General features: G+C 37.2%; 1 protein-coding gene across 2 annotated transcripts in view; it reads right to left on the bottom strand.

Annotated features, from left to right (window-relative positions):
• Positions 1-15,941, bottom strand: part of NPNT (nephronectin) — a 63,875-nt gene that overhangs the window by 13,525 nt on the left and 34,409 nt on the right. For both annotated transcript variants that reach the window (XM_081332821.1, XM_081332822.1), the window contains 4 exons: positions 12,379-12,498; positions 9,749-9,868; positions 7,165-7,299; positions 5,963-6,085 (listed from right to left, as the gene is read on the bottom strand). In XM_081332821.1, the coding sequence (XP_081188947.1) occupies positions 5,963-6,085; positions 7,165-7,299; positions 9,749-9,868; positions 12,379-12,498 (498 nt within the window). The remainder of the gene's footprint in view (positions 1-5,962; positions 6,086-7,164; positions 7,300-9,748; positions 9,869-12,378; positions 12,499-15,941) is intronic.

Here is a 15,941-nt window from a genome sequence, read left to right as displayed (position 1 = left end):
GGGTATAGAAACCCTATACCATTTCAGACAAATGGCTGGCCAGTCTCTTCTTAAAAACTTTTAGTGTTGGAGCATTCACCACTACTGGAGGCAGGTTGTTCCACTGGTTAATTGTTCTAACTGTCAGGAAGTTTCTCCTTAGTTCTAGGTTGCTTCTCTCCTTGATTAGTTTCCATCCATTGCTTCTTGTCCTGCCTTTGGGCACTTTGGAGAATAGCTTGCTTGCCTCTTCTTTGTGGCAGCCCCTGAGATATTGGAACACTGCTATCATGTCACCCTAGTCCTTCTCTTCATTAAACTAGACATACCTAATTCCAGCAGTGGTTCCTTATATGTTTTAGCCTCCAGACCTCTAATCATCCTTGTTGCTCTTCTCTGTACTCTTTCTAGAGTCTCAACATCTTTATTTACATCGTGGGGACCAAAACTGGATGCAGTATTCCAAGAGTGGCCTTACCAAGGCATTGTAAAGTGCTATTAATACTTCACGTGATCTTGATTCTATCCCTCTGTTAATGCAGCCTAGCACTGTGTTGGCTTTTTTGGCAGCTGCAGCACACAGCTGGCTCATATTGAAGTGATTGTTCACTAGGACTCCGAGATCCTTCTCAGTTACTACTATTGAGCAAAGTACCCCCTATACTATATCTGTACATTTGTTTTTTCTTGCCTAAATGTAGAACCTTACTTTTTTCACCATTGAATTTCATTTTGTTAGATAGCGCCCAGTGTTTAAGTCTGTCCAGATCCTCCTGTATCTTAAGCCTGTCTTCTGTAGTGTTGGCTATTCCTGCCAGCTTGGTGTCGTCTGCAAATTTGATGAGTTCCCCATCTATCCCCTCGTCCAAATCATTGATGAAGATGTTGAAGAGCACTGGGCCCAGAACAGAGCCCTGGGGCACCCCACTACACATTTCCCTCCATGTAGATGCGGTTTCATTGAGGACCACACGCTGAGTACGGCCGGTCAGCCAGCTATGAATCCATTAGCTATGAATCCATCTATAGTTCCAACAAAACTAGACAGCACCAGTTTGTAGAATTGTATTGAAGGCTACTGCATTTTAATAGTAAGAGAAATTATTCAAGTATATGCTTGTAAACATAGTGGAGAATTCAGTGTTGTACACTTCTAAAATACATAAGCAAATAACATAAGTGCTTAAATATTATCTAAATTAAATTGAGGAATTTGTTCAATAGAAGAAAGCACATTTTTCTTGGCACATACATTGCTCAAATTAACTTAAGCGAAACTGTTATAACTAATGAATTTAGTGAATAGGTCTTAGAGCAGAAGCATGAATCTATGCATGGAATGAAAAGCAATTTTTCCAAGATAGCTGCAACATTTTATTTGGGCCTCTGCATGATTTTGTCCAGCAAAGTGGTGATATATAGGTCTGCTCACTGAACTATGTCAATGGGTTGTAGCCCTGACTCAAATTACCTTTGTTCCTAAATGTACATGATATCTAAGCCATTGCCGTCCTTGACAGTATCCATCAAAAGTGTGAAATTAATGTCTACTTACAAGTGGTGATGACACTTACTACTGTAAGTATATTTACATTTTGTAAGCCAAATTGAGATAATATTTATTTATCAAATTTATACAGCTGTTTATCTCATAGAAGTCATTCTGGACAGCATACAAGAAATAACGGAAACAATGAATATATAAAAATATCAGGGTGAGGGGTGACATGATAGCAGTGTTCCAATATCTCAGGGGCTGCCACAAAGAAGAAGTCAAGCTATTCTCCAAAGCACCTGAAAGCAGGACAAGAAGCAATGGATGGAAACTAGTCAAGGAGAAAAGCAACCTAGAACTAAGGAGAAACTTCCTGACAATTAGAACAACTAACCAGTGGAACAAACTGCCTCCAGAAGTGGTGAATGCTCCAACACTAGAAGTTTTTAAGAAGAGACTGGCCAGCCATTTGTCTGAAATGGTATAGGGTTTCCTGCCTGAGCACGGGGTTGGACTAGATGACCTCCAAGGTCCCTTAAAACTACTTCTTCTTCTTCTTCTTCTTCTTCTTCTTCTTCTTCTTCTTCTTCTTCTTCTTCTTCTTCTTCTTATTCTTATTCTTATTATTATTATTATTATTATTGTATTAAAATATATATTAAAAAACCACAAGGTACAAGAGAGACTAAATGTTTCACCGGCTTCCTGGGATTATCAAGATTCATGAGTTAGCCAGGTCTTGACAAATTTCCAGTTCCTGGGATTACCAAGATTCATGAGTTAGCCAGGTCTTGACGAACTTCCAGAACATTAACTATGATGGAACTAACCTCACTTCAAAGGGGAGAATGTTCCCTAAGATGGAAGCCATGATGGAGAACACCTGTCTCCTGGAACTTGCCAAATATAGTTACCTAGCTGAAGGGACTCATAGCATGCCTTCTCTACCAGATCTGATGGAATGGGCAGGGGCCATCTCAGGGAGAGATGGTCACTCAGATAACCCTTCCATATGCCACAAAGGTTAGAACCAACACTTTGAATTAAACCCGGAAATAAATTGGCAACCAATGTAACTCACAGAGCAGAGGTATAACACGTTACAGTAGTCTAATCAAAGAGGGTACTAGGGTATTAGTGACTATGAGCAAAGTCTCCTGATCCAAGAATGGCAGAACTAGCACAGAATATCCAGCTGTGCAAAGGATGATGCCACACCCAAAACCCAGCTAGGCATACCTCCCAAACAGGTCAGTAGTATGTACAGGGTTGGCCTCTCATGAATGGTTAAATCACTGATGACGGAGGCCTTATATTCAACTAACCTAGCATTTATTTACAGCAGCTGAAATCCAGGTCTGCTTAGAGGGTACCAGGGCTGAGACCACAGAGCTGGAATGTGAAACGGGTATAACACAATGGTCTTGAATTCCCCAAGATGGCACATTCCCTGTTTCTCACCATATTTGCCCATGGCAATATCTTCCCATAGCTAATGAATATTAGTTTCATGTACAGGATGCCAACCAGAATTCTGTGCTACCAGTAAATAGCATGCTGGTAAATATGAGTGCCAAAGAATTGAGGCCTTTGAACTATGGTGCTGGAGAAGACTCCTACGAGTCCCTTGGACTGCAAGGCGATCAAATCGGTCAGTCCTAGAGGAGATCAACCCTGACTGCTCTTTAGAAGGCCAGATCCTGAAGCTAAAACTCAAATACTTTGGCCACCTAATGAGAAGGAAGGACTCACTGGAGAAGAGCCTAATGCTGGGAAAAATTGAGGGCAAGAGATGAAGGGGACGACAGAGAATGAGGTGGCTGGATGGAGTCACTGAAGCAGTAGGCGTGAGCTTAAATGGACTCCAGAAGATGGTAGAGGACAGGAAGGCCTGGAGGAACGTTGTCCATAGGGTCGCGATGGGTCGGACATGACTTCGCAGCTAACAACAACAACAAACAACAGGTAAGGAAGACTAACCAGTATGGATAGTTCTATCCATGGCTACTTTATTGGTCCTTTATCGAATACCTGGATCTTACAAACAAAAAAGAAACACACCTAGCCTTTTTAAAGTTCTACCCACTGTCTGTACATTCACTTTTTTACTCTGATATGCAAATACAGATAATGTGAGAGATTATTTTAGCAACTTTCACCTTATAAATATAACAGGTATAACAAATAAGCTGTTCAGTGTCGCCTGACCCATGACAAATAAGTTTGATCAGTAAAGAAATAAAAATAAATGGTCTAGTGTTCCCAAATAACCATCAGTATAATTAATTTCCATGGTTAACTCAATAAAATTAAGATCATTAAGACCACAGTTCATAAACCTATACTCACTTCAAAATAATATCTAAGGGGCTTTCAAGTAGCCTACAAAATAAAAAAAATGATAAAAAAGCTCACTTTCCAACAAAAATAAATCAGCAAGTAAGCAAATTCTTGCTCAAACAGACTACATTTTGTTATGCTTCAATCATCCAACATGTCTAAGAAAACAGTTTGGAACTGTACTAAGATATACAGAGACAGTTCTTCACACATATCTTCCTTTGAGTTAGTAACACAGACAGCAACTCAAAAAATGACAGAACACAACTCAAATTTACTTCTGGTGGCTATAGTAAAAGACTTATTACTATCAGTAAGGCAATTAGCTGAGCTGTCCAAGATACTTCTTTTTAGGTTCCTTCACAATTTTTTTTTGAAAAATACCTATTCAGATGTATTCATCAGGCATGCATATTCCCGAAAGTAAAAGCTACCATGAAAATTAGCTCTAGGTTGAGTTTTGGGGGTGGGCCTACTATAAGCCCTACCCCTAAAATAAGCCTAGTTTTAGGGCAAGGTACATGCCTAACAATCAAGCTAGGGCAGGGGTGAGGGAGTGGAGCTGCCCCATGTGCCCTGCACCCACTTACTGTTGCAGCCAAACCTCCCATGAATTGACACCTGCTTCATCTCACTGGCCCACTTCTTCTGTGGTGCCCCCACCCCTGCCTGCATTTCACCATCAGAGGCCTTCAGGAAATGCCTCTGCAGCTGAAAATGGAGCTCCGGATTCTCTTCCGGCCTGCATTTTGTGGTCAGAGGCCTTTTGTAAATGCCTCTGCAGTTGAGAACCGTAACTTGGTTCTCGGTTGCAGAGGCCTTTCCAGAAGGCTTCTGACACCGAAATACAGGCCGGGGGAGGAGGGGCACCATGCGTGTCAATCCTGAGCTCCATTCTCAGCTGCAGAGGCATTTCCTTCAGCCACAGAAAAAGTGGGCCAGCTGGACGGGGCTGTCGGTGCCACCGCTGCGAGGTGAAACCATGGAAAAGACAACCCCCAGGAAAGCACAGTATTACCTGATCACAGAGCCTTAGTATTCCAATCCACTACAAATACCTTACCAACTTTGAAAAATACTGAAGGGATTTTATTATGCTTAAGGTTGATGTTAGTAATATTGTTATTAGTAGTGATACTTTGTAATCATCTTTGTTTATGTGCAAGGAGCTTTGTAGGTGCTTTATATTGGGAAATTAGTTATATAAAAGCAAATGTTTCATGCTTTAGGTACAGGTGATTGCTTACATGAAAAGAGCATGGTAAGGGAAGGGGGGAAAGGAGTTATGGTGGAGCCTGGGTTGTTGTGTATGAGTCATCATCTAGGAATTATTTTTCTTTACCTTCTGGTTCCTAGTACCAAGACCAGATCTCTTTGTTCTGGAAAGGTATTGTTGTGTAGTGAGTTCATTGCGCAGGAAAGGAGACGAGGCAAGTGAGTTCAGCAAAGCTCATGGTTTATTTCTTGCAGAATCTGAGCTGAGAATTGGGCTGCAGCCTGCAGCAATTTATAGCCTGTCCCCTAGGCGGCAGCCAATAGGTTTGAAGCAACCCATTGCTGCCTAGGGGCAGCCAATAGCAGCACTGGAGACGGGGAGTCTGAGTTGCTGGAGAGCTGTTAGCTGCTCCAGCTTACCACGTGGTGTTACAAGTGAGCCCAATACAAAACAGGTATAAAAGGTGGAAGACATCTTTCCTGGTTGTTCCCTTCATCTCTCTACCAGCCACGGAGAGAGATGTGGCCACTCAACTCTATTTTGATCAAAATAAAAGTTGTTTGCTTGCTGAAACCTCGGCTCAGGAATTTCTTTTGGCTCTTTTAAATTCCTGAGTAATACTGGGGAAATACATTTTACACCAGCTTTTTAATATGACTACCAAAACCAGAGTACAAATGTCCAGGTGACCACCAGATAGCAAGCAAAGATTTGGAGTTTACAGTGTTTCCCTATGACCATACAGTGATTATCTGGATTTAAGTAGTCCAAATGTCATAGCCCTAATATTAAACCTCTTAAAACTTTCAGAATACACTTTTTTCTTTTATGAGTATTAATGAAACTGAGATGAACACAAATAAAATGAACTTCACAAAGAGGTCATGTCTCATTTGGATTCAGAATACCAGATTAAAAGGATCATTACGTACTTATGCAGTTTAATCCATCTCCTCTGTACCCTTCTTTGCATTTACATTTGTAAGACCCAAGCGTATTGTAACACTGGGAATAACCTCCACACTGATATTGGCCAAGAGAGCATTCATCTATGTCTGTAACAGAAAAGAAAATAAATACTATTTTAATGATAACAATCATACATTTGCATTTTCAAATGAACAATTTCTTTAAAAAGAACTGAAATAAATCCTATTGCTGTATTCAAAGGCTGAAATTCTAACAATCAAAATTAAAATGGAAGGCAAATTTGAAGAGTCTTGAATGAATCTGATGTTTTAAGGAGTCTTTTACAAGCAATAAAATAATAAAAGGTCAGAGGTTTTAGATAGTTGAGTTTTGACTTTTTCTGTGATAATATGATACTGCAAGCTACAAGAAAGAACCACATATTACAAGATGGATTCACACTGCTTGAAATTAATAGCCATGCTGGCTGATGATCATTAGAGTTGAACCCTACATGTCTAGATGGCTGGGAAAAGTTCTATGAACTATGGTTTATTAAGCATAGTGGCTGGCTTTCCAGTTTATGCTATGCAAAATCAAATATAATCACATTTTATTTGATATTTGAATCCAGCCAAAAAATTGCCTCACCCACCCACCCCACCCCATTCCAATAGGATCTTTTTTTAAAGTTCCTCTTCACTTCCTTCATAATTCAGGTCTGTCAGATCTGAGCAGAAAAAGCCCAGATGGTCAGTAAATGGTGGCACTGAGCTTGCCTTTATATAGCCTAAATCACTATCATAAATTTTATAGAAGACAAGGAAGTTACCTCCTACACCTCTTAATTTAGTTCTAGAGTATATAAATGTGAATCCACTTTGATAATTCAGCATACTAACTATAGTGGAAAGCCAGAGAGCGTAAACTAGGCATTCTACAGTTCCTGAGATCTGAAGTGAAGTTGCAAATGCACTTGGCTAAATATGTTTTATGAGTTTTGTAGAAGAGAGGTCTCTGATTATACAAAATATGATGACAATATTCAGGCAAATACAGGTGTCAAGTCCCTTCAGAGCTTCCCTGTTGTCCATGGTAGTTGAAGATAGGGAGAGCAGAGCAATCCTGCTTCCCTTTCAGACTTATGTTTTTCAAGTGCTTCAAGTCAACTTTGGTGCAACAAATGTTTATAAATGGTTTTTCTTTTATGAATGATTTTCATTACCATGGCATTGGTATCTGCCTCCAATGTACATCAAATCAAAGCCTTTATGACACTTGCAAATATAACTTCCAAAAGTGTTGACACATTTCCTGAATCGGGGACAGGTAACGCTCCCAGTGATGCATTCATCCACATCTACAAATAGAAGTCCATTAATAATTAGTAGCAATGAGTTTCATGTATTCAAATTTAAAAGCGCATTTATCTTGGATAATCTGAAAGTTCAATAGTCTTCTAGGGCATTACTTTTTATGTAGTATTGCGGTGTGCATAAATTATAGTTCAATTTTAAGATGAATGTACGGCTAATTCTACTTTTCCTCCATAAAACCCATCTTTTCAAATGAAATTTCACATCCCTAATGTGGCATAACTTTATAAAAAGCAAGTTTAAACTCTGTGTGCAAAAATTCTGAATGTTAGAAAAGGAGTGATAAAGGAAGAATTAGAACACTGAAATATTTAATTTAGGAAGAGGTAACTAAAATCTAGTATCCTTCAAAAGCACAATTTATTCTGATTTATTATAATTTACCCTGTTGCACAAGTGAATTTTATTGGCAGATTTCCATGCCGAAAATAAAGTTCAACCAAGGACATTAAATGACTGTTGAAAAGATTTATTCAATCCAAACCAATCATTGGAAGGTTTCATATCCAAACTACAATGCTTGTCAAAAGCTTTATTAACTGTTTCTGGAAACTATTACAAAATGGAACTATGTGTTCACAAAATGATTTATTGAGAAAATTTCTAGACTCCAGGCATACCAGATTCTAGGGATCAACATTACTATATGAAAAAAAAAAATTCATAACATATCCTTTTACAACACTGAAAGGAGACATTTTAACCTCTGAGTTCAATTACCTTCTCAATTGAAAATATCTGTGATAGATCTTTATCTAGTTTCTGTATGAACACAATAATATTAACACCATCAAGCAACAACATCTGCCTATAAATCAGTTGTGGTGGTCCCAGTGGCTTTTGATACACTGGGTGCTGTAATAAAAAATCAGCACTTAGAAAATCATTGCATTGACAACATTTCAAAAGGCCATACTCCTTGGTCCATACATATACTATACAGATACATTATGACATGCTAGATTCTTGGGAAGAACTTGATACATATGAAAACCAATACCAACTAAAGAACTGGCAACTCTGATTTCACATTGTTGTTTATATAATATAATTTGGCTAACAGTGCGTCCAACCACAATATTTAACTTGTATGCCATCTGACTCTGAATGACTCTGGGCTCCTCACAACAATCACACAAATGAATTACAATAAAATCAATAAAGATAAAAGAAGGCTAGAGTGAGGAGTCTCCCTTTTCCTCACCAAAGGTCTGGATAAAGAGCCATGTTTTTATGTCTCTACCAATCAAGAGTGGGTAGGGGGTTCTTTGGAGGAGAAAGCAGGGCTGCTACAAAGAAGGCACACTTCCAGGGTCCTAAGAGATGACATTCTTTAATCAAGGGAACCCACTGAATGGTTCCTTCAAAACTGGTCCCTTATCAAACTGCCCTTATTATCAGGTTTCTCCCAATTTTCAGTTAGAATCTGCCTGTCTGAAGTTTAAGTTCACATTGCAATTGTATGCGGCCATATGAGGAAGCCATAAGATGAACCATACAATCACAAAGCAAAGTCTGCCTCTTGCATACTACATCACAACATAAGTATAAAAAGGCAGAGATTTCATCTTGATGACCCAGTACACGTTTCATCCTTTTGGCATCATCATGGTTAGGAACAGATACCTCTCTCTGCCACAGTTTCTAAAAACAATTTTTATTTCTGACAAATATTGTAACATGGAGAAAATACTTAAAACTATGTAATGATTTCCTACAGTATTTACACTGAACAAATTCATTTCAGTGATCACTTGATGGTCTCCTTTACATTAGTATATTCTTTCAGTCTTATAATGCTCTTTATTTCCAAAACCTATTTCTGAATGACTGTTCAGATTGGTTGAAAATACATAAAGATTCTTTACTTCTTAAAAATCATTTAGGTAATTTAACATTTTCAAGAACCAGAATGACTCTTTGTTTCGTCATTTCAGCCCCACATCAATTGTGAATGGTTCATTCATTGTTGCATTTAAAACAAAAATGGCATATTTTTTCAGTCTTTTTTTCACTACTGATATCACTAAGAATGTTAAAACATTTTTTCAATTTTATTCTTCTGCAATTCTTTGAAAGTTCAACATGCATATTAACAGAATTCAAAGGCCCAAGAATATTAAAAATCCCACTAATATATTAGGAATGGAAAACTGTTGTTTCTAAGAATTTGACTTTGCTTGAGTATTATTTTGACATGAGTGTGATACGTGCTCACATAGGGGTGTCCAATCTTGGTCACTTCGAGACTTGTGGACTTCAACTCCCAAAATTCCCCAGCCAACATGTTTTAAGTTGCCACGATTAGATACCCCTGTTTTAAAGGCTCTTTTAATCTCCAAAATTCCCTCCTTCAAACAAAATTTATTGCGAAAGGCTGCCCAGAATTTCCACATCTTATGGAAGAGTGAAAATAAATATTTTTTTACTCACCCATGCAGGTTCTGCCATCTGGTGCTAGCTGTAATCCTGGTGAAGGACAACGACAGTGTATTTCCCCCTTAACCACATCACAGCCATACTGACAGTTTGCCATTGAACATGAGAGAGCATCTGTGGAGAAATCAATATGTTAATCAAATCCTTCAGAATGTTCCATGCTGTCAAGTTATTTTTAAAATAGCATTGTAGTGCAATTTAGCAACAGAAAAAGCCAGTGGAAACATTGCTGTGATTACCTTGATGAGATGTTTCCTTCCTGATTGCAGAGAAAACTCTGTTATTTCTCCCAATCCTGATGTACTAAAATACGGTAGGCAAATTTATTTTAATAGTAGAAAGGCGGAACTTCCTTTTTACTATTAAGAGCTGTGGTGGCACAGTGGTTAGAATGCAGTATTGCAGGCTAACTCTGCATTCCCACCTCCAGGAGTTTGATCCTGACAGGCTCAAGGTTGATTCAGACTTCCATCCTTTCAAGATCGGTAAAATGAGGACCAAGATGATTGGAGGCAATATGCTGATTCTGTAAACTGCTTAGAGAGGGTCTGTAAAGCACTATGAAGCAGTATATAAGTCTAAGTGCTATTGCTATTCACTTACAGGAAAATTATACTAGAACATTAAAACAGGGAACCATGGGAAAGCATGGGATGATTTTGATAGATTTCATTTGTGATATTGTATTTTTGGGATTGTGGGGAAGGCTGCCACTTATTTAACAAGTTTTCAGAACCACAGCTTGATAAATCTTTGGATTTCTGACAAAAGCCTACAGTTCAGGGAAATTTTGGAAATTAGTATTTTAAGCACCAACATCTATCCTCAACTCATTGTCCAAATACAGAGAATGAATGCCACCTTGAAGCAGTAACTTCATTACTACATGAAGTACTCTAAATTGCCATATAAACTGTTTACCAAACTGACCACACCTTTTAGCCATGGATGTCTTTGCTTAAAATAACTTAGTTCCTATCTCTACTCTTTTACCATTTCATACAAGTTCTCCCCACTTCCAGAGGCATCCCATTTTCTCCAGAAAATTCAGACCACTTAGCACCTTCTTAAGAATCAAGTACACCCATAGTGAAGCTTCCTCTAAGCACTCAGTTAACTGCCATTATCTGACTGCTGTTGGAAATCACATATGGCTTTTTCCTCCCTGTGACTTTAAAAAAATTCAGATACAACCTTTCTAACAGCATCCCTTGTGATAGCACATACAGTGGCACCTTGGTACTCATCGTAATTGGTTCCAAGAGGCCCAATGAGTACCAAAAAATGACAAGTACCAAACAAAATTTTCCCATAAGGTATAATGTAGTGAGTCACAAGGCACCCAAAATCGACAAGTTCTAGCTTACGTGTTGAGTACCATACAAATGAATAGTCTCGGGACAAAATTTTCTGGTTTCAAAATGTATCAAGTACCAAATCTGATGAGTTTCAAAGCAGTTTAGTACCAAGGTACCTCTGTATTCATCTTTCACTGCTTCCAATCGCTCTGAAAATGTATTCAGTTTTCCATTACTTCCTGAATTCTCAACCGTTTTCCTAGCCACTTACACATTTCTATCCCACCCATCCTTTCTCGGTGAGAGAAAAGAAAAATTAGAGTAATGTGTATTTTAAACACTCAGCACAGGTGGGGCAAGCCTGAATATTTGGAAAGGCTATAAGGACACAGAACATTCTTGGCAAAAAGTAGAAATCAGCTCTTTTGGTACTTCTGTTTCTGATATCCTCTCAAGTCACAATTGCCCGACTGGTTGAGCTTTAAAGTTTTTAAACCTGTTGGCAGATCTGATTCTGATCAGGGTGAAGATTGAGAAGAAGCAGGAAAAAAGAAATAACTGATAAGAGAAATATAGAGAATGTCTCACCTGAGACCAAAATTACTGAAATGTGTGTGGGGGAGGGAGTTCCAAATGAAGAAAAATGGAGATGGAAGAAAGGGACAATCCCTCAAAGCCAGAAAGAGGGACAGGACAAATATTTTGTGAGTCATGTGGTGGTGGTACAGAAGTCAGAGACAGAGAATAGACTTGAAGGTAGAGAGTAGCTAGTGATTTTCTTGCCAAACATGGCAGTCATATAATACAATGGCTTGGCTGCAAGGCTACTAAATATTAAAAGCCTATTAATTCTTGGGTTGGGCAGGAAGAATAAAGAATTTTACATTATTGAGGGTATATAAATAATTTGCGTACTTTCACCAGCAATGATTAACTGTTTTGTATGGTTTTTCTTACTGTCTGCAACAAAAATTTATAGCTAGTGGAGATGTGAATCTTCTGCCAAGATAAGTTAAGAAGCCAATCTGTGACAGAAAATTAATCAATTACTGCCAAGACCTGGCCATGGAATTCTGACAGCAATACTGCAACTTAACAAACATCCATAATCCCTGCTATGTTGTTACATTCCAAATATGACAATCGTGAGTCACATAAAAAGTGACTCTTGTATCTTGTGAAAATAAAACAAATGGAATGCTATTTCTTCTTTTTTTTGTTTTGGTTTTTTTAAATCTCATGTAACAGAGTCCTTTAAGGAAAATTAGCTCCTGCTTCCAAGGAATTCCACTGTAAAAAAATTGAAACAATGAAAACTTAACCTACTAGAGCATGATCCATCAGGCATAAGCATGTATCCATTCAGACAATAACATTTGTAGCTTCCATAGGTATTCATACATCGATGTTTGCAAGGCCTTGGTTTCAATCCACATTCATTGAGATCTAAAAAGGATATAAGGAGAATGAGGAGGAAGAAATAAAACATTAGATGCTAGCATTTGAAGTTTCAGAAGTTCAAATTCAGTTATTTTAGAAAATTAAGTCTGCTTTACAGTAGCTGATATATATATATATATATATATATATATATATATATATATATATATATATATATATATACACACACACACACATACATATACATATATGTATGTATGTATGTATGTATGTATGTATGTATGTATGCTTGGCGTATTTGGGTCTTTTCCTGTGTAGCCAAGACCTACATACCTATACCTGTGAAAATCTACGAAAACACACACACACACACACACATTTATTAAATAAATAAATAAATAATACATACATACATACATACATACATACATACATACATACATACATACATACCAAACAAGCCACATTATAGCTTAGCATAGCATCATCTGAGCTAAGGCAGTGAATAGTTTTAAGCTTGCTATCTCTGTGTAATGTTCCCAATAACAAATGCCAATCAAATATCTTTTATGGAAGTTCTGTTATTCTTAGAACCAAGCATACATTTAGCTTTCGATGAGTATGTTTAGTTAAACCAATGTAGTATGTTCTTTTTTTTTAAAAAAAAGTTCACTTTGGTTAATTGGTTGTCATGAGGAATTCAATCATTACTGGACAACATAACCCAAATTTAGTAAACAGATATGAATATGTACAATATATTGAAGGCAAAATGCAATAACTTATTAAATTTTTTATACTGTTCAGATTCAGAAAGTGTAGGTTATGACAAATAGTTTTGGTACACATGGTTTGGTACACAAATGTAATGATTTTGGCAGTATTACTGCACAGTGTTAAAATAAATCTTAATAGAGGAAATATATTCTACTAAGCTTCTTACTACTTGCTTAATTTTAATTAAACATTAATTGTATATTTTTGCTGACTTTGTTAAGCAACTTTGAGAATAAGTCAAAAGCAGACAGAGTCTGGGTTTTAAAATTGTAATTTTCAAATCTTGCAAACTGCACTAGAAATAGGGCGTTTCACATCAGCTTCATTGTTTCTGTACTGGTATTCCATTCAAAGGCTAAAAAAGTTGACTTAGGGGTTTCACAGTATAATTTCATTAAAGGGGGAAAAATCCTTTTTTTAAAATTTAACTGTTTCACTGTAACATCTCTAATAAACTGCCTTTCTGTTTACATTCTGTAACAGCTTTCTTAGATCTGTGTTAAAAATATTGGATATATTTTTAATCCAATATTTTTTATCAGCAATATGATAATAATATGAATATCAAAGACTCCACTACAAATTTCAATCACACAAAAAATAGCCTTCAGTAAGGATTTCTTAAGTAGAAAAAAATGTCTATAAACGGGCCTTGGATTTATTTTGTGCATTTGGAAATAATTTAAGGCCATTAAGGCAGGCATAAGGTCACAAAGGATTTTATACAATAATCAGAGGGCAATCTTTAATCTGAGTTGTGCTTTTTTCACTGACCTCAGTAGCCTTTGATCATCTACATGAACTATGCAGACAAAGCAACAGGAATGCACATATCTCCATGTGACTTGCAAATACACTGAATACACATTTTAGAAACTCACAATCCTGTGCAGCATTCCAGATATAAGTTTGCAACTCTCAGAACTAATTGAAACCTGGCAATTGTTATCTATACTATATAACCCTATCTTTAAAAAAAAATCTGTTTTAGCCAGTGGCACTATACCTGTGGTTTTTGTACATAAAGGAAAGGAATAGTTATAGCTAAACATGTCAGCAATTAGTTTAGCCACAAAAGTGTAAGTATTTTAATAAATTGGCACACATGTTGCATTTTTCAAAAAGATCAGAAAATGTGTTCCATAAAGATCTTGCTTAGAATACTATAGGAACTAAAAAAGCAAATCTAGCAAGTTGGATCGAATGTAATAAAAAGTTACAAAAACGTTAATTATCAAAACCTTTTTAAAAAATACACTGCGGTCTTTCATGTTTCTTTGCATTTTGAAAATGATTTAATGAGAAGTGCTTTAGCAAGCTTTGTTTGTGTTGGTTGCTGAGATTTTTCTTCATAACCAGAGGCTACAGTTATACACAAAAAGGATAGTACTAAAATAATAACATAGGAATATTGCCATCATTAAAACTATATATTGAAGAGCATATAGAGAAAGCTAGGTGTTGAAGCAGCCCTTTTAAAAAGCCAATCTCAAAAGCGCAGGCTGCTAAGCTTAGCTACTGCATTATAGGAAGAGAAATGGTTAATGCTTTTCTTAGAAAGCAAATGGCTTTTGTGTGCTATCACTGCAGAGCAGTTCCTAGCTAAAATATATAATAAAGATTTAACAGTTGCATCTAACAATGAAATACAATTGCTTTTCAGGTGCCATAAAATCAAAACTTTTAATCAGCTAGATGAAGTGAAACTGTGCTTCCAGGATCAGGCTTGGAGACATCATCAATGCTGAGATCCACCCACAGAGGTGTGGAAGGATCTGACAACTCTGCAGTATTTAAATCCTTTTCAACTTCTCTTTGTTCTTGTCTGCATGCTCCAAACTAAAGTTCAACTAGGGACAAGAAAGCCATCTTCCCAACCACCAAAGAGATCTAACCATAGGTCCCATTCTCCTACTGATAATTACAGACTGCACGTGCACCAGCAGAAGACAAAGGAACTATTATTACCCTCAATTCAGCAGGTAACAATAAAAATGTTTAAAGAACCTTAAGAACAATTTCCTTTAACAGAAGATGTGGTAAAATATTGATCCTAGGGTTAATCAGGGCTTTTTTCTCATAGAACGCCCAGAACGGAGTTCCGGCACCTTTTTTGGATGGAACCTTGTAGGGTAGGCAAGGCAGGTTGTATGACATGTGTGAGTTCCGGCACCTTTTTCTTTTACAAAAAAGCACTGGGGTTAATTATTCATAATTATTAACTTACATGGGTTATAACCTGAATCTTGTGAGTGACAGTTCAGTCAGTATAATAACCCTTACCAAGCCACATTGTCTGATAGTTTTCCTATTGCAAAAATCACATTTTCTGAATAAACTCTATCAAACATGCAGCATTATTCTAAATGAACTACCTATTCTCAAGATATGATGGGACTCCAGAAAGCCCTGCTAGATGGGATTTATAAAAGTATAGTCCCAACAGATCTCTAGAACTTCAGGCCCATAAGCATTCAGATTCTGATTACTATTGTCCCATGTACGTTGCACTACCTGAAAAATGCACCAAGGACCTGCTCAATTGTCACAGCTAGCAGACTTCTGGGAATAATCTAATTATCTTCTTGAATAATATATTGCAAAGTGCTAAGAGGTCTGCTGTACCTGCTTAATATATATCAAAAAGAAGTTCTATCCCTTCTTCCAGCTCAACTTTTCCTATTTTGCAGCATCTTAGATACAGTAGTTGT

The sequence above is a fragment of the Vipera berus genome (assembly GCF_964194415.1).
Source record: "Vipera berus genome assembly, chromosome: 7".
Lineage (NCBI taxonomy): Eukaryota > Metazoa > Chordata > Lepidosauria > Squamata > Viperidae > Vipera > Vipera berus.
The sequence above is the reverse complement of the archived record's forward strand: the minus strand, read 5'-3'. Positions and strand labels throughout refer to the sequence as shown.